Source organism: Anguilla rostrata, chromosome 8, assembly GCF_018555375.3.
Source record: "Anguilla rostrata isolate EN2019 chromosome 8, ASM1855537v3, whole genome shotgun sequence".
Classification (NCBI taxonomy): Eukaryota; Metazoa; Chordata; class Actinopteri; order Anguilliformes; family Anguillidae; genus Anguilla; species Anguilla rostrata.
In genome coordinates this window covers 12,223,211-12,247,369 of record NC_057940.1, presented here as the reverse complement: position 1 = coordinate 12,247,369, position 24,159 = coordinate 12,223,211, and the positions used below count along the sequence as shown (strand labels likewise).

The following is a 24,159-nucleotide window of genomic DNA, read 5'->3' as shown; positions in this document are numbered from 1 at the left end:
ACTCCAGTATTACTCATCTAAACGCCTCAAACTGCAGTACTACACATGCACACACCTCATATTCCAGTGCTACACATCTCGTTCTGCCTCACACTACAGTACTACATCCACACCTGAACACTCTGAACAATGATGCATACAAAATGGTAATGCATACATACTACAACCATTCATTCCTTAAACTCTTATATTCCTAAAAATACAAACAAGCATAAATCGTAAGTAAATAGCAATGTATTTGTTAATCATGCAGAAATGCAATCATTACAAGTCATGCATATTCCATTCACATTTGCTAAGAGGAAATGAGTCTCTAATAAGCTTCCCTTACGTCTGAATCATAGTCAGCCAACAGGAAGAGACAGCAGCATCTAATTAAAATACCGAAGGTCACTTAAAAAAAGCACTTTCAGTTACTAATTACTTTAATTACAGAACAGGCAATCACTGTTTACTAGTCTCGTTACAGCCAAAAATGACGCATATAATCAATAGTTTCAATTACAGTGGTCTTTACAAATGACATAGCCAGGATTTAAACCAGAAAGATCAAGGGTGTAGAGAATCATATGTGAGACAGATTTTCTTCAAATATCTATGATGACTCACAGAGTGTAACAACAATGAGCAATTTAAAATGACTCATCTATCTTTTCTTGGAGACACACTGGAGTGCCAATAGAACCAATGTCTCTATGAAATCACAAGGCCAGTTCTTCTGCTGGCCATATGGTGGAGCCACATCACCGTCCACAAATCAATGCTGGCAAAATCTCAGCGGACACTGATGACTAAGCTCGAGTGAAAATAATTCATGGCAGTATCATCATTTAATTGCCCTGTTGCTCACACCAGACCGTGTTCCCTTGGTGTATCAATTAAATAGTAATTGACTAGTTGGATTAAGGCCGATGTGGCAAAGATCTTACATTTTAATGTCATTTCTGTGTGTTGGGTGGGGCACCACCCCCAGTTATCTGAACACTAATATCATGTTTCCATAAAAAAGTCACCGCATCTCAGCACACAATATAGGACTTCACACCTTCACATTGTCAAAACCTTAATATAGTGTTTTAAATTCAGTAGATAAGCAACAGGGTCTGGAGAACTGGACTTGAAGAGGAAGGGTTGCATGCATTAATGGAAGAACATATGGTTGAACTACAGTTTAAAAAAGAAAACATAGAAATAAAACATACTTTACAGCAAGCATGAGTGCCAAACAGGCATACAATGAGAGACAGAGTAAAAGTAAGTTTAGATGTTACCATCAGCATTTGATACCAGCATACTTGGCTATGGGCATGGTCTTCTACAGATCTCTGTGTCATTTTGACCATATGCAATTCAAACACTGCCAATGAAATGTTGGCTTTACTGCAGAATCCCTTTTAGAAGGTGGTAGTAAAAAAAAACAGTTTAATAGGTAAAGCTGGGTAATACGTACAGAGAGACAAGGCGAAAAAGCACCGTTTTCTTCCATGTTGAAGGAGCGAACACGCAGATGCAAATGGCTTTTCAGTATGGAATCTGTATGGGGTGCCTCCTCTTCAGACCCAAGAGAGAGAGCTTGTGAGGGGAATTCGTGAGGAGGCGTTTCCCGGGCAACGGCATACCCCCATGCTCATTGAGCGGATTGGCTGCGAGGTGAGAGCCAAGGCATGTAGCCGAGCAACACCACCCCTCCCCAGCCCCCCCACACCCCCACCCACCCCCTGCAACCCCGACCCTGATGTCTGGAGCCATTCAGCACCGGCTCACCATCAATGATGCACACTTTCCTCATCCTCACCCCCTCCCCCCCCCCGCCCCTTTAAAAAAAAACCCACTCACTGCATTCACCTGAACTCCCCCCCCCCATCCATCCCGCTTTGCCTGTTTCCTTTCTTAATTCGTTCACTCACTCACTAACTCACTTGCTCACTCATTCTTTTTTTCCCTCTCTTTAATTATTTGCTCTACTGGACAGAGACTCAGTCATTCATCACCTCTAACCCCCCTGCCTGCCCGGTGAGGCACTTAAACCCAGTCTTGAGAGAAATGTGAATGAATGTGGCGTGCCCCGCGCTGCGACGGCTCTACAGGAAGCAGACCCTTTACTTCCTTTTTTATCTCCGTCTGTATAAATGGAATTAGGCATGGCTGAGGTTCGGGGGGGGGGGGGGGGCAGGGACGGGGGGCGGGGGCAGCCGCGCCGCACCGCACCGCACACCAAACGCCGCAGCGCATCCTACTCAGCCCTGTACACACGCTCCGACACCCTGACTCCTCAATGGATGACTGGGCAGGGAGGGACAGAGGCGGGGTGGGGAGGGGAGGTGGGGAGGTGGGGCTGCTGGCTGATAAAACAGCTGCAGAAACGCACATTTCTACACGCACGCTGTTTATTCATTAGACAGCAAACAGGAAGCTCCTCGCTGCATTCCTTTTCAGCCGCACACCTGCACTTAATTGGCCTGCCAATGGCTCCGGTGAGCTCCTTCTGCAGTCACATCCAGCTGTTGATTGGCATGTAAATTACCTGGAAGTGAGGATCCTCTAGGCATCCATGCATGTACAGGTACTTCTGATTTATTACAATGTAAATATGGTTTGTCCTAAACACCACTTCCACAGCAAAGCTATACATTTTAAAGAGGGATGAAGACTCACCCATCAAAACTGGTCTTGAACCAAATTTTCAGGTTCAATAAAGTAGGGAACATACCCTTATAGCAACAGAATATACTGATACTATATCAAAAAAAGAAAACTACTGCCACAACTGCTACTGCTACTCCTTAGTGTATTAATATTAACATTTTAAAGTTTCCACTACTGTTATGTGCAGCTACGCTCACAATAGGAAAATCAAAAGGAGGAACCTTGGATTTGTATTTGTCAGGAAACCCTAAGAGACTAGTGTAAACCCACAACATAAGTCACACTTACTTAGACGGCCTAAATATGATTCACCACTATGAACAGCATGCATCACTTATAACATCTGTGACAGTTACATTCACAGTCTGCTCACATGTCATATTTTTGTTCCGAGTCATTCTTACATTCTAATGTATCATGTTAAAGAATGATATTAGCAATATATAACATATTATATATCCAGGCAGTCCATTAATGTTGTATGTTTCCTGGAACAAATTGATAACAGCAGATCAGGAGATGTGGGCTTTCAATTACAAAAAAAGAGAAAAAAAATAGATGAAAAGATTTTATGAGGCCCATGACATTTTCAGCGATTCCACCTGTTTCTGTCCTATTTCTATTTTATTGAATTCACCGCTGTCTGTGTCGCAGACTCGAGTGCCTGATGGTCACCTTATTAGACAGTGACTGACCGACCTGTTCTTCAGAGACACAAGCCTTTCCAGATCAATACGTTTATTATGGAAATCCTGTTAGCACAACAGCTACTGTCAGAAGGCCTGTCAAATGTCATCACCAGATTATGTTTCCGCAACAGCCAAAAATCCACACTATGGGGTTCAGCTGAGGATATAGACAATGCTGCTTATAAAAATAAAATAAATGATTAAACATACAGAAGTAATTTCCACCTGAACTCAATCATTTGTCCACAAATTTGACTTGCAATAAAAAGAAAAATGCCTTCTTGTGAGGGAAACCAATTGCGAGACTGAATGTTTATAATGGTTTTTTTTTGGAGATTTCTTATATTGCTCGATGGTGAACACATTCTGCGTTCACAAGTGATAAAAAATCTTTATCTTTTGACAAAAGCATTAGTTGATTACTCCCTCCAATGAATGTGTTAACTGTTGCAGCCCAACCCCAGACAACAAAAAATTTGGCAAGTTAAAATATATATGAAAAGGGTTTTAAAAAGGGTAAGAAAAGAGAGGTTTGCTGATATTTCTTGATGCTTAAATGCAGTGTGGCACAACAAAGAGGAGTAAACCCGAAACATTATCGGCTCGCTTACGCTCTTGAAAAGTCGTGAACAGAATGCGGAACTTGCTCTTCCGGCTGCCCTCGTCGGCCCACATGCGGACCACGCCCAGCGCGGAGACCAGCATCACGTCATTGGCCACCGTGCTGCAGAACTTATTCTTCAGGTCCTCCACCGAGCTGCTCCCGTCGTACACCGCCACAAAGTTCCGCTTGCACTCGTTGGAGTTGTGCATCTCATACTCCAGAAAGCGCAAGTAAATCTGCAAAGAGGAAAATGGATGAATACAATAAAACAGAAAACATGCTATGAAACTTGCTTGAGCTGAATCAGTAGCGGCTGAATGTACACAATGCTATCAGGGAGTCAGAAATGGCCAGGGCTGTCAATCACCGACTGCTGTTCACAAGAAAACAAAAGCACTAGGTTCAAAATTCAATCAGAACCACCGGAACAAAAGTCTTCTCTCACTGGATTGTACATTTTGTTTAGTAACATGTTTTGTTGAAAATTCCTGGGAATCTGCAGAATTTTCTTCAGAATTTTTCCAGCATTTAAAGGGGTAAGGGATGCAAAGGGATGCATAGGGCATTTTGCGGTTCAAATACAAATAATAAATTAAATAATAATGCGGTATAAATAATTAGTGACAAAACAAAGCTACATTTGCTCAATGCTGTAATGTAATGTGCAGATTGTCTGCAGTCTACTGAATCTTGAGCGTACAGGTGCCACCTATGGCCAGTAGGCCTGCAGGAAGCCCTGTGATTGGCAGCAGCATCACCCTGGTGAGTGAGACGTTTCAGTTACGTGGAGAGCTGTCCTGGTATTACTCCTCTGAGCGAACGGGCTCTCACAGCCGGCCATACTGCAGGATGCTAACGCTGCGCAGCTCGGTGGGCGCAACCGGAACATGAGAAGGAGCTCAGCGCGGCTGCCAGCTACGGTGGAGTGCCTGTCTCCACTCGCCCGCGCTCTCCAAAAATCGACTGAAGATGTTGCAGGGATTAGATGGGCCTACAAATACAAAGATGAGGTTGAGAACGCTAACTGACTCCCCCCTCCTCGCCCCACAACGATACTGGCAGACTGGTGTGTTCCACTGCATTAACATAACATATTGCTTCAGCTATATGCACTATCACTATCAACCCATTACCTTCTTGGTAACATTATAGATTATCCAAAATATATATTATCTGCTCATATATTTTTCATCCAGTTAACTACTACACACACCACCCTTCAAAGATACAATAAGCAAACTGCATTTATATCAATAGAATACTTAAGAACAAACAAAAATTATTTTTAAGTTATGCTTGAAACAAATGGCCCTGTTGTTTGCACTACAGAAGCCTAGTTTCATGATGAAAAACTGGAGGGTTCTGTTCAGCCTCCATTACTAGAGATGTATCAGGCCTGGAAGCAAACTGCGCTTTAAACAGAGAAAGATCTTAACAGTTAAAAGAGGCAGAGCAATCAAAAACAGCAGGTGTTTCACCCGCTCAATGCAGGGGGCATTTCCCTTTACACAGAAGTAACCAGAGGGCAACAGACAATGCTCCTCCCTGCTGTCCATGCCTACTTATCTCAGTCAATCGCAGGGATGGCACCGGACCTGGCAATATGGCGGGAAAGAGAAGCTTCCCTCCTCATTAGCAAGGGGCAGCGTCGCCCGGTAAAAGCCACATACAGCACGAATGCCTCCCCAGCACTGAGGCAGCCGGGCAGCCGGGCCCCCGCCACTCTATATCCACAGAAATGGCCCATCTGCTTCACAGAGCTGCACTTTGCCTAAATACACTAGCTAAAGCAACTACTGTAGCATAGTAAAGTTTAGCATAGTTTAACGTGGTGTAGCGTAGCGTAGTGTAACATGGCATAGTAGGCCTGTAGCATAGCATGACATAGCATAGAGTAGAACAACATAGCATGAATGCCACTGAACAAGAACAGCTTAGCTCATTTAATATTTACATTTTCAGAAAAAATGGACACGCAAGCCCACTCACGCTCCAAAATGATCTGTGCCGTGTTAAAGTTTTAATTTATTTGGTTCCACAGTTTTGCAATTGGACCTTCGAAGTGATAGCTCTGTTCAACGCCTATCTAACCGAATGCTGAAATGAGCTGATAAGAACAGTTTAGGGGAGAGTTCCGGCTCGCCTCCGGAAAAGCGATTGGCTGTGGCGCAGAGGCTGTCACTCATTCAGCCCAGAAAAGAGTGGCTTAGAGGACGAGGGGGGAGAGAAAGACAGGTGCAAAATACGCTACTTTTCTGTTGTCAATTCTGCTGGCCTTTCATAGTCCTTTGTACCCATTTGCACAATTACGTGCCCCTGTTTGTGCCATTTATTAATAATTGAGACCTTGGATGCCTTTTTTTAATATTTTTTTTTAGAATGCTGTTAAGAAGCTGATCATATGGGGAGGGAGGGGCGGCCCGCAGACACGCTGTCGCTGTGGCCTCGCATCAGAACTGTCAGGGGTCAGGGTTAGTGTGGTTTAGTGGAGAAGGACACAGCAAAATTCAACCCTAATGGAGGTTACATGAGCTCAATAGGAACCAAATATATTACAGTATATCAGTGTAAAAAGTATTCTCTCTACTTAATTTTACAAAAAATATTTTGCTGTGTATGGGGTAGTGGTTATGGAAGCTCACATGTTTTACTCTTGACAATGGCGCCTAATATGAACTGCTTCAGACACGCTTTATTCATACATATCCAACTGTATGAATAAACAGCCTGCACAAACTGCAGCTGCACACATGCAAGAGGCTCCAGCCAGGAACCTGCAGGGTGAATCAATAATGTAAAGCCTGTTCCTCCCCTGACCAGAAGAGCAGAATGAGAATGAGATATGGGGGGGGGAGGGGGGGGTTAGTTTATTCCTCTGGACTCAACATTCCTCCCAATCAGGGGCACCTGCTAATCACACAGGCCAGTCCTGCTGTCTATCCTGCAAGCCTGCCCTCTGGCCACTCGAATCAAAGCTTTCTTCTGTCCCTCGTGAACGCGTAGGAATTGGAGCTTTACAGCTACAGTACTGCCTTTATTTATTTTTTTATTTATTGGAATTTCAAACACATTCCCAGAGGAAGTTGCCTCGGCATAAAGCAGGAAGCGGATAACAGGAATTTCCCCTTTTGGTCCCTCGGATTGATCTGAGGATGGGGGTGAATTGTTCGAACCTGTTCCCAGTAGGCATAAAATGGATCCATCCCTATCTTGTTCCTTTTTTTGTGTGATTACAATCCTTATTGTACCCATAACATAGTAAATGTATACAATATACCAGAGGCACAGGAGGAAACAAGTAAACAAGAACCATTAAAAAAAATCTTATCCCTTGTCTGTAAGATATTCTAATCGGAATATTTAGACTATTTGTAATTACAAATAAATGCTTGTGTTTTGTTAATTTGAACTAAAGTTTAGTGAACTAAACTTCCTACTATATGTTGGAAAAAAAGACTTGCATTTATAAAATAAGAAATTGAAACCAGCTGGAGCTGAGCTAATCCACGAGTATGACCATCTGTGTGTGCATATTGTGCGTGTTTGTGTATGTGTGTGTGTGTGTGTGTGTGTGTGTGACTGTGTTTACTGTCAATCATAATGTAACTTCTGTGCAAGCATGTGATAGCATATAATAAAAATGTTTTCTTCATTTCAAAGTTTAGTTTAAAGTTTTCAAAGCTTTTGAAATAACTTTTTTTCGGCAGGTGTTTCCAGCACACTATCAGGATGTGTCACATTGAAGGCGATGCCTCTGGGAAGGCAGGAAGCAGGAAGTTATCTGACTTTCTCTTTCTCTTACGGACAGGTTTGACAGGCACTGAATCATCCCCAACCTGTGACTCATCCCTACCTGTTGGCACCATGTGCAGGGCACCTGGTCAACAACAGGAACACTGCTGCTTTAGAAGAAGAACACTGAGGGTCCAAGGAAACTCGCGCAGTAGGCAAAAACAGCAAACAAAGACAGGGAAACGCACAAGCTAAATCAAGTATGAAATCAGCCGCTCATAATGTTTACAAGGTACAGGGGAATAGGACAATAAAACAACAAATCTTTGGTTAAGCACTGCTAAGGACTTAGGCGATCTGTTATTCAGGGCTGACTTGATCCGTACACAGTAGTGCTGCAGGACCCTCAGGGGGAAAGGGATTTAAATGGCAAAGGGAGTAAATGCACACCCAGGGAGGCCACACTTCGCTCAACAGAAGAGCAAAGCTAAAACGATCCTGAATATCGCAGCGGGCCCTGTCCTAGTTTAAAAAGCCTAACTGTTCTTACCACGCCAGTACGATGTCACCTTGTCAAGACAGGCAAGAGCAGGATATAGTACCTTCTCCAACTGAATATCGGCTTTCTGCTTCACACCTTTACTCAGCAGGGTATCACCAGTGCTAGCTCACTTGTTTGTTTGGTTGTTTGTTTCAGAGGCACGAGAAAGCAAATGGAAGCATACGGGGGAAAAGACAACACCGAGAGGATAACGCCGGCTCGCCAGAACAAAGCAAAGATGTTGTTATTTTCACGGCCCAACACGTCCCGACGCTTAAGAGGACAAACAGCCCAACGAGGAACGCCGACCGCGGCGCGTGGGGCATGTGCAGCTGCTCCGCGTTCCAACAGCCCGAGGCGAAAGGGGTTTAAAGTCCTTCTTCGCCGGTAAATCACACATACATAACCAGGTGACAATGTTCTTTGAGACCCAGGCCTGCCCGGGGGAAGATTTGTGCGGCTGAATGGTAATGCGACCGGAATTCATGGAAAAACAACAACATAAAGGAAAACAAAGAACCGCAATGGCACAGGCTATGCAACTCTCTGCCTCTGCTATCTCGCTAAGATATTTAAAACCAGCATGACTTCTGTTTGTGTCTCACACAATGTGATTTTGGAGAGTTAAACAGGAAAACATTGTGCAAGTAAAAAAAACAACAAAAAAAAACACATTTTAAAAAATGTTAAAAAAATGTCATGGCCAATGCAATGGTGTTGCAATGAAAGAGGCTGACTGGGGAAAAACCTCATTGCTATTCAAGCATCTGTACCATGTAATGGGCAAAAACACAATTTAAATAGATTTTGTTGTGTACTGCCGGCAGTACCACCATCATTCCCTTCCCTCAAAATCCAGTGGAGCTACGTGGGACACACTGTGACATCTTGCAGAAAATGAATTCTCCCTAATCGAATACTCCCCCCATATTGATGTTAGGGAACATGGGGAGACTGTTCCATCAGCCACACAGCCGTCCCCTGGATTATTTTGTTTAAAGAACACAAATGGAATTGTGTTCTGTCAGTCTGTTGATTTGGAGAAAGAAATCCGCTTTCTGTGTTTCATTTATGGCACCGTGTGAAAAACAGTTGCCTGTGCTGCGTTTCATTTTCTCATTTTGTAAACAAATGCTTATTGACGCAGCTTCCAGCTATACCTGCGTCAATAGACGCACATAATGAACAAAGCAAAAACACACCTGACTGACTGGAAAAGAATATGTGAAACTAGATTTCACTGCAGAAGCTCAGCCCCGCCACTGCAATGTTAAAGCCCCAGGAAATCCTTAGGTATAGAGCTGGGTGGAGTTTGGATATTACCTGTAGGTACAGTAGGGAATCTTTGAGCTGGGCGGAGCTTGGATATCATCTATAATTCACCGATCAAGGATCTGATTTCCCCTTCAGGTTACTAACCTTGGAGCCGGGTGGGGCTCTGATGACCCATTTGCAGTCCACCGCCTCCGTCAGTAAGGCTTTGCCCTCCTTGCTGATCTGCACCGACTCAACGATGCCCTGGGGTCCATCCAACTCAAACTCGCAAACTGCTCGGCGGAAAAGCAAAGGAACCACAGGTCAGAAAATCTCTCAGGCACTGGGGGTTGGTGGGTGGACTTTTCTAGAAAAGCTCACAGCGGGGAATGAAGTGTACTCACAGGGCAGAGGCTTGGGGTTCCCCAGATCCTTAAAGTCTGGATCTGTAAGAGAGAGCAAACGAAGCACAGTTTCACACAGAGAAATGGCCGCCTTCGGCGCGAAACACCACTCATTAGCCCGTGCATCCAATTAAGGCCTCCTTCCGATGCATCAACCTGCAAAGTAACATCCACAACTAATGCTTCAGCCTTAAACCACATATACCTTAGCAGCACACACGCCATTACTCACAGGTTGGAATAAACACTTCGAAATGAGATGGTCTGGAATGGACAGATTACCCGTGAAGATAATTGTTTCTCAAAATTGTACCATCAAATGCTATGAAGGGCACCAATTTTTGGAAATGTGTTGAACTGTATTAAAAATTAAGCTACAATGAAAATGATATTGGGTGGCTATTTAATGGTGTTCTGTCCGATCTGAGTTTTACAGACTGCATTGAAAGTACTATTGTCTCATTGTCGCTATAACATGTAGAGAATCACTCCATTTAGTTCATAGTAATCTAATGCCTGGTGATAGCTTTTGTTCCACCATTTGCACTTAATTAATGTCTTAATCAGCTCATCATTTACTTCCCCCCCTCCATTTCCCCCCTGTAATTTGGAACACCCAGTCCCAGCAGTGACGGTGTCTCAGCACCCGAGCACGTGCAGCTGTTCCCATGCTCCGTAGACTCCCATGTTGCACGTAAATCAGCGAATCGCAGGTCCAAAATCAATCAACCTGAGTAGCTGATAGCGAGCAATGAGAATGGCATCACCCTGACAACCAAAACCTTCCCGCCCAGGAAGTTATGCATTGCACTGCTGGACACCTTAATGGGCCACTCATCAGGGCCAGATTTGATCCAGGCCACAGGCCACTCCGCAGCAGTTCTCAAGTGCTTCGACCAGACCCGCCCCTCAGAAGGCTCATCATTTACTCACATTGACATTTTTAAACACAGAGTGTTTTCGTGCCTCTCCGTCAAGAAATGCTGATTGATATTTTTTTTCGATGTGTACAGCCGGATACTTGGGTTTGGCTGTTGCGTGAGCGGCTAATTAGCAACCTGGCCCAATCGAGCTAAGGGTAATGAAAGGCATTGCACACAGGACTCTCCAGGGATGAGAGCAAATCTAATCCTGGACCATAATTCCATGATCGAGACACAAAGCACCATTTCTCCATCATTTTGCCTGTGCAACGGGCCTCTGATTCATGCCGTATTACACTTTCCTATCACAGACATTTGACAATCTGCCCGATGCCTGAAATATGATGGGAACAGTACAACATTCAACAGTTCATTACAATAAACACATAACAAAAACTGAACCAAAACAGTGACAAAATCTCCCTGAATGATTATTTTCCTCTCCTCAAGTAGAAAAGCTGTGTAGGCTGTTTAAGACCCCACCACCACCCATACACATTCTTCCCCCCCGCCCCACCCCTTAACTTTTCTAAATTCAGAGAAACAGGGCCACAAGAAGAGCAGAGAGCATAGGTTGAAGGTTATGAGAAATTGGGACTGATGACTGTGCTGCACTTCCTGCTTCCTGTGTCTCCCTTTGGAACTTCCTGAATCTTCTCAAATTCAGTGTGTTCTGTGGCTGTGGAGGTGTGGGGCTCTAGGTTAACACACAAAGGAGTGAGCCACAGAAAAGTGAGAGCGAGAGAGAGAGAGAGCGAGAGCGAGAGCGAGAGAGACAGATTAAGGTCTGTGTGTAAAATCTGCTTACCATAAGACCTGTGATAGAACCCATTTAATTTCTGAAATTTTCCTTAAGCAATATTCTTCACTTAATCAGCATTCACTCGTCCCAAGGGCCAAACAGAGATGGGATTTCTGCACTACTCAGGTCAGGCACTATTTTATAAACCTATGTACCAAGGCTTCTTCTTTTGAGTCACCACCCTGTCATACTTTCAAAAGAAGATTAACTGATGTGCCTGCTCTCTGGGGGACAAAGAGAGAGTTTCTTTCTCAAAAGGTTCTTGTTTTGCGCATTCTTTAGAAGCTGTCTATTTCATTCTGAGACATACACATGCGCAAGCGCGCATTCACACATAGGAATGACATTCACGAACTTGGGCTTGAAATGTATCAGCTTACTACAAAGTCAACATGGTTTACGGACATGCTTCCGGTAAAATTTTTTTTTTTTTTTTTACATTTACCCTTAGTTCATAGCACATTTATGTATCTACAGATAACTCATTTCAAGATACAAACAACATACTGTTATGTTTACAAACACTCACACACACACGCATGTGCACATACAAAGACACAGAGACAGCAACAGACATACATACACACACACACACACACACACACACACACACACACACACACACACATCCACAAGCCATTTCCGTGGAGCACATAAAAGGATCTTAGCACCTCAGAATCTTAGCAATCTTAGAAAGTGTATTATAAACAGGTAATGGGTTTTTAGGATGCATCCACATCTGTGGGCTTGGACAGTTTGGCTGACTGCAATACACGTCTTCCAGTCAAATATTAAAAATATGTCTGAAAATGACAGGATACACAGTACTGCATTTGGCTGGACAGCACAGGCAGGAGGATGTACTGTTCCTATACATTTCCTCCATTCTCTGAAGTTGCCTCTACCATCAGAGAAGGCTACTGTGAGTGTGACCTCAGGGTATATCAATAAATGGACTACATTTATATAAGCACTTTACAATTGATGCCTCTCATTCACACACACACACAAACAAACAGTGAAAGGCTGCCATGCAAGGTACCAATCAGCTCGTTGGGAGCAATTAGGGGTTAGGAGTCTTGCTCAGGGACACTTTGACACGCCCAGGGCGGGGGATCAAACCAGCAACCCTCCGACTGCCAGACAACCACTTTTACCTCCTGAGCTATATCGCCACATAATATTAGGCAGCACGTTTTCTTGAACATTCCACACTAAATGAATCAGCCTGTGTACAGCCTCGCCACGCAAACCATGGTTCACAATGCATTCTTCTGAGCTAGCAGCATACAATCACTCAAACTGTTCCTTCGGCTCGCTCGCGTACCGAGGGAACAATCCGATAAAAGGGCAAATTGTTTTATTCATAACTCACACAGTCTTTTCATTTGATTGGAGTTTGAAATAAACAAAGTGTTGTGCAAGGGACTGAAGAAAAAAAAAATAAAAAGGGGAAAAAACCGCTTTGAATTCCAAACACTTTGCACTTCAATTGAATCCCCTTTTAATCTCCAGCTTATTAAATAAGAGTCCAAACTGACCGGTGATAGTGCCGTAGTTCTCATTTCTCCAGAGCAGTAGATCGTCGATTTGCCAGAAGAAATAAATTCAAACACATTAGAATCAGAAAATGCAAAACACAGATTTAAGATGCCTGACACAAACGCCAGCAATAAATAAAACGGCTCTTATCTCAACGGGAAGAATTAATAGCAATCCCTCAGAGCACCTTGGGGAAAAAAGAAAAACGTCTTCAAAAGGAAAATTCCAGGCATGTTCTTGAATATGTGATCCGCAGCTAAAATGTTTAAGAACATTAAAGGGACTTTGACAGAACACAGCATGCAAAGAGGCTGTCTCTTTGTTTTGTTTGTCTTGCTGAAAAGACTATGGCAAAAGAACATCACTACAGAAATATGGTTGGGCTGGTGTATTTATTCAGAATTGTGCAGATCACACACTGACAATGAATTGGGTCCACATAAGTCAACGTATTTTTAAAAATATTTTTGATCATTTAAAACATTTAATGTCAGGGCAAGGCCTGCCTAAAAAGAAAGGCCAAAACATACGTTCAGGTAAATCCTCTCCATGGCTAGCACACGTACGAGAGAAAATGTGCATACATTTTGAGACACCTGCATATCCATGAGACACACAACACCATTTCAGCTAGGCTGTCCTTCAGCCTGACACAAATTTTAAAAGCTAGCAAACAGTGTCTGTGTTTTTATTTAAGTGAAGCCCTGTATCTTCAGGAGCACAGACAGCCAGAGGAGTCTACAGGGACGTGCACAGACATTCTGGGGCGGCAGGAGCTCAAAAAGTAATAAAAGGGCAAATATGAACTGACATCTGTCCGTTCACAACTTTCAACAAGTCACAAACACAAGCAGTCAGGAAAGAGACACACAGGACAACTTAAGCCACTGCCTAGAACGATAAATTTGTGCAGCAAGCAACTGAAATCAATGCTATTCGTCCTCTCTTTGACGCTGAGTGAGATTAAACCGCTTGGGGTGTGTGTGGTGGAGGCGGGTCCCCTTTTTTAAAGAAGATGACAATGATGAAAAAAACAACAGAAGAAAAGAAGAAAAAGGGCACTTTCTGAATGACAGACCAAAAGGACAGGGGCTCAACCCCATCCCCTGACCCCCTGACTCCCCTCAATCTCAGCCCTATAGCGCTGACTGTGGCGCATTCACTGATGATACATCCTGTACATATAGATCAGCAAGAGCACAACACACCCCTACTGAAGTCCACAGCAACTGAAAACGGTACTGAAGCTAGTGTATCGAAAAAAAGACGGCCCAGTAAAATGTCCGGTGTTAATTCAACTCTAACAGAGTACATATGAGTCCAATTGAGACCACTTTTACTGTGTGTTGGGACCAGTAGGTAATGGGCAGTCACTTCTATTTCTCCTTTGTACGGTGCCCAAGACTGAGAAGGCGGTTCAGGGTGTAGGGGACATTCCTCAACGCATTCCTGGAGTCATCATTTTTCCACTCGACGTGTGCAAGCCACTCACGCGCAGCCATTTTCGATCAAGCATTGCGGCGCAGCCCCAGCGAGTGCTGACCTGAACCTCGGTAACCTTGGCAACCAGGGTGGAGGGCTGCGGTGTCTTGAGCCCGCGCCCCGTGACTCCTGCCTTTCCCCGCCTTTGAAATAAGTGGCCGATCCGTGTCTTGACTAAGGTGCTAATTGGGGGTTTTGATCAAGTGGATGAATTAGCTCAATTAATCAGCACGGAACAGGGCTGAAGGCAGGCCTGTCTGGAGCCCCTCCGGGCTCAATCCTGCGGAATCGGGCCTTGGTTGACCTCGCCCACCCCAGCGCCTCGGTGCCGGGTACGCCAGAGACGGCAGGGGCCAGACTGGCCTACATGAGCAACGCTGGGTTTCTGCTCTCCCTGTAATCAAGCCATTTTCAGATACGGAAAGTAAACAACGCATGGTGTTATATTTTCAGATAAATGTTTATAATAATTATTATTATTTGCCACTGCATTTGTTGAAACCATATATATGTTTTCATGATTTAATTGCAATTTTACAGTGCTAGTTCCAGACGGGCTTTTAAATCAATGGAAAGAAAAGATAAAGAGTAAAAATACTTAAATGCATGAGACGACATACAGAAATGAACAGTGCATGTTGCTTAAGTTAGCCTGACCGAACTGTTCAGACTGACCACACAGTTTCAGCAACGTGAAAAAGCACCAGGAAGCATATAGAAGCACCAGGAAGCAAATAGCAACAGTGTGAAAAATGCACAGAAAATATCTCTGTCTGTCCATCTACTGGCGGTGAAATAAACACAAACAAAACATCCCGCATGCCCTGCGTGCACACAACAACACATACTAAATGTCTGTCAAGCAATCAATTGAGTTTTTATTTTACACAAGACCCTGCAGATAACTACATTACAGGGCAATAATAGAATAGCAAGAGTAATTCCCCTGGTGCCTGTAAGGCAGAAATTGCATTCCAAAACTAGCCAAAGGTTTAAAATAGAATTTAATCTCTCAGCTGCTAATTTATGACCACCACATTGGCATATTGCCCGAAATAGTACATAGCACTAAGGGGATATTTAGTCAATGCTAAGATTTAGGATTTTTAGAACACTCATACATCCTGGCCAGAAGCCTGAGCCAATAGCACACTGTGTCTCTGAGCACTGCTCTCTTAAACTGTCCACTACGCTCCCCGAATTCATCTATGCAAGACAAGGGAATTTAAACACTTCATATGCCAAATCTTCTGTCAAGCCTCTAAATCGCAGTGTTTGACATTTGTGAAACAACAACAACAAAGAAAAAAAGCTTTTTTTTTTCCTTTTCTTTTCCATTTCATTTTAAATGTCAGCCCTGGAAACGGATTCAGCATGGTAGTGCTGGCTGAAGCTTTATCGCCTGCCTGATTTATAACGCCCCCACCCCTCCACCCCCCCACAACATGCAAGGGCGCTCAGTGGAAGCACCCGCAGTCCTAGGAACCGTCCAGAGCACCCAGCATGATTACCGCCATTGACCGGAGCAGCAATATCTCCCCATTATGACATAACTCAATCACCCTCCGCTTGGCACCATGTCAGAGCCAGGGCCTGGCCACGCCCGCTTCCGATACGGGTCAATAACGACAGCGCCCGCCCACTGCCTGCTTAATATGATTGGAGGTCGTAAATTTCCGAGCGCCATTCCGATGCGGGTGGCTGTTCACTGGCAGGTGATTGGACCTGAAGTGAACGATGTCACAATGAGTGCAGCCTTTCATTCGACTCTGCGCCCGTAAATGGCATTGCTGTTGGGATTGTGCTGAGTGCCTGATACACTTTGCTTCATAACCACTTTGATTATATTAACCTAGCACTTACTATAATGACAGTACCACTTATGTTTCAATCAATTCAGAATAAACAAACAATTCTGTGTACATATTCATAACAGTAATATCACAGGGAAAAGGTCCAGGTTACAAATCTTTGTTTTCATGAAGAATGCGACTAAAAGGGATGGCACTGAACGGAACCATCCATGCATCCATTATCTATACCTGCTTATCCTGGGCAGGGTTGGGGGGACTGAACTGACCCACTGAACATAATTTGAACTATATATCTATGAACTGTGCTGTATTGCCTCAAACATTATCAGTCATAAACAAAAGCATTTTCAAAAGTGTTGCTTTTGAAAAAATGCAAAATTATGCATTCTGCTGGCACCAAAATATCTGAAAAAACGAAAACTTTTGTTAAATGACAAAACCCGTTGTGGTTAGACTGACCCCCATCCCCTTGGATCTCTCTTCCCCTCCACCGCACACAGAGGAGGAGACACTATACTGAGGGGACGCTGTGGTTTCACTGCTGATCCCCCAGAATTATGAAAACGATTAATGATGTAACACTTTGTGTAAGCACCCCAGGGGAGGTGGAAAGGTAAAGGCGAAAAAGGTGAAAAACAGAGTCAGTGGTGGTGGGTTTCAGGTGATAATCCCTCAGCCACAAGAACAAGGACACATTTACACTGAAGGTGAAACAACCATTTCTGAGTTCTGGGGCAAAATGTCGGACACGGAATCGTGCTGAAAATTTCTGCCACTGGTATTTTCTCCTTGAAGGTTAAACAGTGGCCCCTGACCGGTCCGTGCTAATGACTGATGTGCTTTCACCTGGGTTATGTATGGCACAAGAGAATTCCACTGCCCCAGGGCAGTCTGAGTGTAAGACCAAAGAACGAAATGAAGAATTATGTTTCAGCGCACCATTATTTCAGCAAGCCAGAAGCTCAGGACGTTCCACGGAATATTAATTGGATTTATGACGGCATTAAGAATATTACATCAGTTCGGACCTTGCAGATGACTCAGAAGGATAAGTGAATATACGCATTAGCGCAAGCGTTTGTCGCATAATGCTCCCATTATACACAATGCACAAATGACCTGCTAGCAAATTGTCAAAGAGAAAAACTCTCCCAAACGATTGCACGAGACTGCCTATATTTTCTATATCTTAACGACAACTGACCTTACCCCAACCTGGCTTCAATAAATATATATAATGAATAAAAATATTTATGATGCACTTATAAGGGCTTTAAATGTGTATGAATGAGGGCAATATCGGCACAGCATTACCTCTGAGATTACTAAGCGATCTCACTTGTGGGTTTGTATATTTTATGCCTATTTGTCCTTATTCACGCCACTATAAAGTGACACAGCATCTCTCTGTTAAGGGAGCAATGTGCTATTGGGTCTTGTACAAATCAATACAATTTCCCTGCGGCCAGCGGGACTGCAGAGTACAAAGAATATTCTCAAGTGGAAATAATTGCCCAGCACTAAAGAGTGGAGACATTAGAGGCACATCAGCTGAAGAGCCAGTTCATTTGCACGGTGCGCAGTGAAAACAGCATTCACAGCCCAACAGTAAGCCTCAACCCCGGGCCTGGAAATCCCAGGAACCTGCAAAGCAGCACATTCCTGTACCTGGAGGCTCACCAGGAGGATCACCTGAAGGGTAAACCAAGAGGATCACCTGAGGGGTCACCATGAGGTTCACCAGGAGGATCACTTGAATGATCACCAGGAGGTTCACCAGGAGGATCACCTGAAGGTCACCATTCCTGGTCCTGGAAGGTCGGAGTACCTGCAGGCTTTCATTTTAGCCAGACATTTAAAGTGCTTAAATTCAAATGATTATCATCTCATTTTAACAGTTGTGTTAGTCTAAGAAACAGCCGTAACTGTCTTCTGCATTACAAATCTCCAGAATCTGAATGATGTCACAATGAGCGCAGCTTTTCATTTGGCTCTGTGCCGGTAAATGGCATTGCTGTTGGGACCGGAGCCGAGTATCCCTGGTATGAATGAGCAATGGGGCTTTGTGAAATCGGAAAAATAAACTAAAAGGGTGAAAGCGGGTCCAGCGTAAAATATCCATTACTGAAGCAGTAAAGAGCAATTGAGGGATTTAAATGCACAATAGTCCCATGGCCCATGTGCAGAGAAACACTGATGAAAGAGAACCGCGCACAGCAGTACCTCTGTGTGCCTAAAACAGCAGCCCCTTTTCAATCCCACAAATCACCAGCGCTTCCAATGATCTCGGCGTCTGAGACGCCGGGCTGTGAAGGCCCACTTGGGGGCCTCCCTAAAGCTCAGACAGAGATGTCTGACAAAAACATTACACTCCTGAAGCACTTTTTAAAATTTGAATTTCTCCGGATTGTGGAAACGAGCACGTGCTCACAGCAACGGCTGGCAATCGGCACTTTTCTCGCCCTAATGCCCGCCAGCTGAGCTGCACTTCGTGTTGGAAGAGCAAACTTTTACACAGGCAGGCCACATACACCCAATTAGCCAGAACATGACGCCAAGGATTTAACCCAATGACTGGAACAGGCAGCGATGTAGTACAGAGGTTAGGGAACTGGGCCTGTACTTTAAAACGTTGTGGGTTTGATTTCCAGCTGGGGTGCTGCCGGTGTATCCTTGAACAAGATATTGAACCTGAATTGCTTCAATAAAAATATCCATCAGTATAAATGGACTGCGTAAGTTGTGTGGTGTTGTCCTGCTAACCATCTCAGGAAGAGAACTTCAAACATCAAGAATACACCGCAGAATGCCATACATATTGAAACTACGATACACCAAAATATTTTTGTCCTTACAATGAAGCCTATTTAAATAAATAAGTGTTAAACAGTATTATATTAATTATTTACAATTCAAAGAATCTAACAGTAACTTGAGCCTACAATTTTTCTGTAGGTGTTATCTGGTTCTAAAAATATTTTAATAATGAATGGATGGAGAAATACTTTGAAGGCAACGCGAGTAAGCAAACCTTTTTAAATCTTTGCGGAGTAAACGTGATCAATGGTCTAGTATTACTTTCAGTAGCACATCACAGTGTTCAGTGTGGTGGAACTGTTCTGACTGGTATCTAAATGTGCTCTGTGGTCCAGTACTGTGTTCAGAGGTACATCAGTGTTCAGTATTTCAGCACTGTGCAAATGGGTACATGAAGGTGATCAGCGGTTGGTGTTATGTTCAGTGGTAAAGCAGTAATGGCTCCCCCCAAGCATGACTGCAGACTGCCACCAATACCCTGAGTGCAATGAACAGGGTTCTGCATAGTCCTGCTTTCCTGGGAGACACAGGCTGAAGGGGAGGAGCTTTTAGGTCAGAGCACCTCAGAGACGAGGATGAGGAGCACTTCCCTGCCAGATAACAGTTATTCATCAGCCTAGCAGACAACCTGGCCTGCCTATGTACTGCCTGCACAGCTGGGGTTTTACTGGGTCATTCGGGTTTAATGTCCTGCTTAAGGGTACAACAGGGACTCACAAGTGGCTCTGTCTGTAATAAGCTGCTGTGTATGTGCCAGGCTCTGCGGTCCCAGGTTTGAGCTCCATTTCATCAGCCAACTATGACTGGCAGCCCACAGGAACGGGACACAACCAGGCACACCCGCTGTAGGACAGGGTTAAGCCGGCCAGCATTCCTCCCAGCAATGCACCAGTTCCCCACAGACTTCTAACCCTTTAAGAGATCAGGTCACAAATATGCTATCAGAAGGATCTTACCTGAACATTCCAGTGCTGATGTAACAATAACTACTGTTAATTGAAAGCAATGGAGTACCAGAACATGGAATTTAAAAAAAATCCAAAAAGCTTACCCTTCAAAGGGCTAACTATCGTCAGTGAAGTGTACGCTGCTACACTGGCCGGTCCCAGTGCATGCACTGGAAGGTGTGAAAGCCAGTGGCTCTAAGGCAGGTGCATTGGAAGAGTGTGAATGCTTCAGCTAAACTGATTCTGATGTGCAAGTGTGGGAGCTGCCACTCCAGAGGCAGAACTGCCAATTCCAAATTAGGAATTAAACTAAAAATGGTACAGCAGGGCATTGGAGCCCAACTCATACACTTTGGGTTACGATTCTATCCCATGCACACCCAATACCAGCTGAAACTGGATTTAATTTGTTTTCAATACAAATTCCAACACTTCCTGTCCCTAGAGACTGAACAAGGGTCTTCCATCCAAGGTTACCCGGCAGAGTGTCAGTTCCAGTAATACATTTTACCAGAGTACCTGTGCTGATGAGATGGCTGATTGCATGCCCTGCGTTCTGTGTCCCTGAGGGAAGGTGTTCCTCCTGGTTTTATTGCTTAATGCACGGATCAGCTCCTCTGAGCACTTTTATGGCCCAGATTCCACCACAGTAGCATTAACGAGGCGGCCAACATAAAACCATCACATCTGTAATCACCGAACATAGAGACTGGAGCCAGATGTTTCTCATGCCATTCCTGAACCACAGAACTTTCAACAGACCAATAATTTACAGAGAACAGCAATAAGGGGCTGTTTGCTATTGCAAAGTTTAAAACACTGTTGAGGGTCCCCTCGTGTACTACAGCCCTATATTACAGTATCTATAGTTTATACAGCATTTCATCACAGGATCATATATATCTTAAGTTCAGTCAAAGCACTGATGCCAGTTTCCTTGGGCACTCTTTACATTACAGTTTATCTCCTTTAAGTGCAGCCAGATTGACTGCTGCTTTGCAACACCCTGACACCCCTGTTTCTCACAGCATCACTGTGAAAAGCACACACTTACAGTAAAATGTTCAGTGGTCCCTATTGTACACATATGTACTCCGTTAGGGTTAAATTAACACCAGACAGCACAGCATTTAAGTGTGTCACTGAAAACATCTTAAGATAATATTAAGCATAAAGAGCATCATATGACAGAACAAAATAAAGGAAATTGATACAATTATGTACTAGGTTTACTATGATATATGATGTGTCCTATATGACTTATTAAATTTTGTCCAGAAACCGAAAGCAAAACTCAGTAAATAAGGATCTCCTCTTTGAAATGTGCAAACTGCTTTCCATTTACGCTTTTTCTTTCACAGTTTAAGGCCCATTAGTATTAGGAAATTAGTACATAAACAAGAAAAATGATCTGTGAACATATTTTTTATGGTAATCCCCCAAATGAGCTATTCTAAGACACTGCACAAAACACTAATTACAACATCAAACAAACTCACAAGATGAGTTATCATTATTCATGCCATTGCTCAGATATATTTTAACACGAAGCGTAAATTCAAATACAGTTTTATTGAAAAATTAATATACTGAATAAATGTTTTGTTTGTTTATTTATTTAAAGACTGGAAATTAAACCAAATATTTGTCCCACACAAGCATTTAGGCTGTACTCTGTAATGTGCCTTGCATAGTTCTTCACCAGATTGCAAGCGTAATTCCAGTATAAACTCGGGAATCGAAGTGCAGACCTTTTACTTCATTATCCACCCCAGCAACTACGGAGGGGAGTTGTAGAAAAGATTGCAGCTCGTTGGCACTCATTAAGACTGCAGTATACAGACTGCTGTGACTTTCCGTGCCCCTTTGAGGAGTAAACGAGGGGCATGAGAATGGTTTAACTTGGAGTGTAAAGGGTGTAAATGACCCTGAATGACCCCCGTTGATGATGCAAATCATTTGCGCACAATTCCGCTGCACTGACTTGTTTCGCAGAGCAATCAGAACGCAAGTTAGCCCCCATAATTTGAGTCTGCCATTTTCTCTCGTTCGGGAGTTGAACGCGGCGTGTGGATCTGTCAGCACACGTTGGCTGACCATGGTATTAAAGCATAGGAAATTCATGAGAATACTCAATAAATGAGTATGTCCGCTTAATAGGAATTTCACGATACTCTTGTCTCCAGTACATTACTCGATAATTATGCTGAGCTCCAATGCTATAAACTACCCTGGGACAAAGATATTAATTGAGGAAAGAGATCCTTGTTTTCATGTGTGCAACATGTCTCAGAAAAGTATGCAATTATATAAGGGCAAGGTTCAATTAGATCACATCTTCCACAGGCGTATGGCAGTTAACCCATTTACACTCTTCATACCCTGATGTGTTTAATGATCTGATGGACAGGACATCAAAGGCAAAAGTTCTAACAGTAGCAGAATAATCAATAAATAAGAATGACACTCTGAATGACAAAATAGCTCAGCAGAAATTGGGAAGATTTGCTTTGCTTATTTAAAGTTTTCATCAACAATATCAAATTCTCTATGACACGATGTGACAGCTAGTTTGGTTACCCTCAAAACAACAATGAAAAGGAAAAAATAGCTTGTACTGCTGTCCTATTTTGGTACAGTCCTTTGCTATTGACCTTGTCCATTATTATGTGTGGTGTGTTTATATGTATGCACTAGGGGTGGAGGGAGATACCACTATTTGTATTTGTGTCTGTATTTGTTCAACCAACAAAATTATTTGTATTTAAAAAAAAAAAAAAAACTGGACATGGGTGTGACAAACTGGAAATGGGCGATGTTTAACCCGGATGCTGTATAAAATGCCAAAAAATCAATTTACCATTATTACAACACCCACCCACCCACCCACAAACTAGCTGTATTTCTTGTTGATTTTTTCTCATTTTAAAAATGCAGTTATTTTAAGCCTCAATATTTAGGAAAGTCATGGAAGGAGAAGGATTTAGCATTTAGGTGTTGGAGTAATTTTAATTATAAAGTCCCCAAAGCACGACGGTGTCGCTCTGGCCTATCTAGTGTTAAAGGATACTCTCACTTGCTGTCTCTCCGCAGGTGTGTGTGTCTAATTGAGAAACTTGGTGCTGAATCGCATGGAAGAAATGGGAAAAGAGATCTGAATCCGAATAATATTGGGCAAATTCGGGAGGAGAAAACATTCGGGCAGAATGTATTATTCAAGTGTTGCCAAATATGGTATTTGGATTCAGCACCATCCCTAGTACACACACTGCTTTTGTTTTCTGTACATGTTGTGTTCAGTACTGTCCTTCAGTGTCTGTGTCTTTTGTTTGCTTTCTGTACATCTTGTCCATATAGCTGTCCTTGTTTCGTCAACCTTGGTAACAAATCAAAGTTTATCTGCAAAGCACAGTTCACAGATATGTGGCAAAGCAATGTGCTAAAAACACAAAAAGCATAATAAGAGAGATCAAATCAGTAAAGCAAAAAGGCATAATAAAAATATTTACAGTATTCAGAATCAGAAGTTTGTTGGTTCAAATTCCCAACAGAGCACTATTTCTGTATCAGGAGAGAGACACTTCAGAATTTGCACCAGTATATATACAGCTGTATGAAGTAATAAAGGGGCGAGCATTGCAAAGCTCTATAGATAAGACTCTGCTGATCATATGATGAATGTTTTAGAAAACAAGCTTGATATTCCCATTAAGCAAGGGCAGACACATAAATCGAGTCCCAGAATTAAGCACAAGAGAAAAGAGTCACATAGTAAGGTAATTCAGGAGCATGGACAGAGGCTGAGTCAGGCTTCCTAATGCAGCAGAATTGCATGCAATGCATACATCTCTTAGTAGCCTCACCATACACAGCATCGATGTCTTTGAACTTTTGTGCCAGACAGTGAAGTATCCTGCCTTCACATGATGTACCGGTTTTATGCATATCCCATTTCCTGTTTT

At 43.2% G+C, this 24,159-nt stretch overlaps 1 protein-coding gene across 5 annotated transcripts in view; it reads right to left on the bottom strand.

Annotated features, from left to right (window-relative positions):
- LOC135260837 (neuropilin and tolloid-like protein 1) overlaps nt 1-24,159 on the bottom strand; it is a 45,063-nt gene that overhangs the window by 5,640 nt on the left and 15,264 nt on the right. For 4 of the 5 annotated variants that reach the window (XM_064346458.1, XM_064346459.1, XM_064346462.1 and 1 more), the window contains exons 5-7: nt 9,871-9,912; nt 9,632-9,759; nt 3,947-4,175 (exon numbers count right to left, since the gene is read on the bottom strand). In XM_064346458.1, the coding sequence (XP_064202528.1) occupies nt 3,947-4,175; nt 9,632-9,759; nt 9,871-9,912 (399 nt within the window). Of the gene's footprint in view, nt 1-3,946; nt 4,176-9,631; nt 9,760-9,870; nt 9,913-13,598; nt 15,014-24,159 lie in introns of those variants that run through there. The other variant, XM_064346463.1, reaches the window with a different exon arrangement.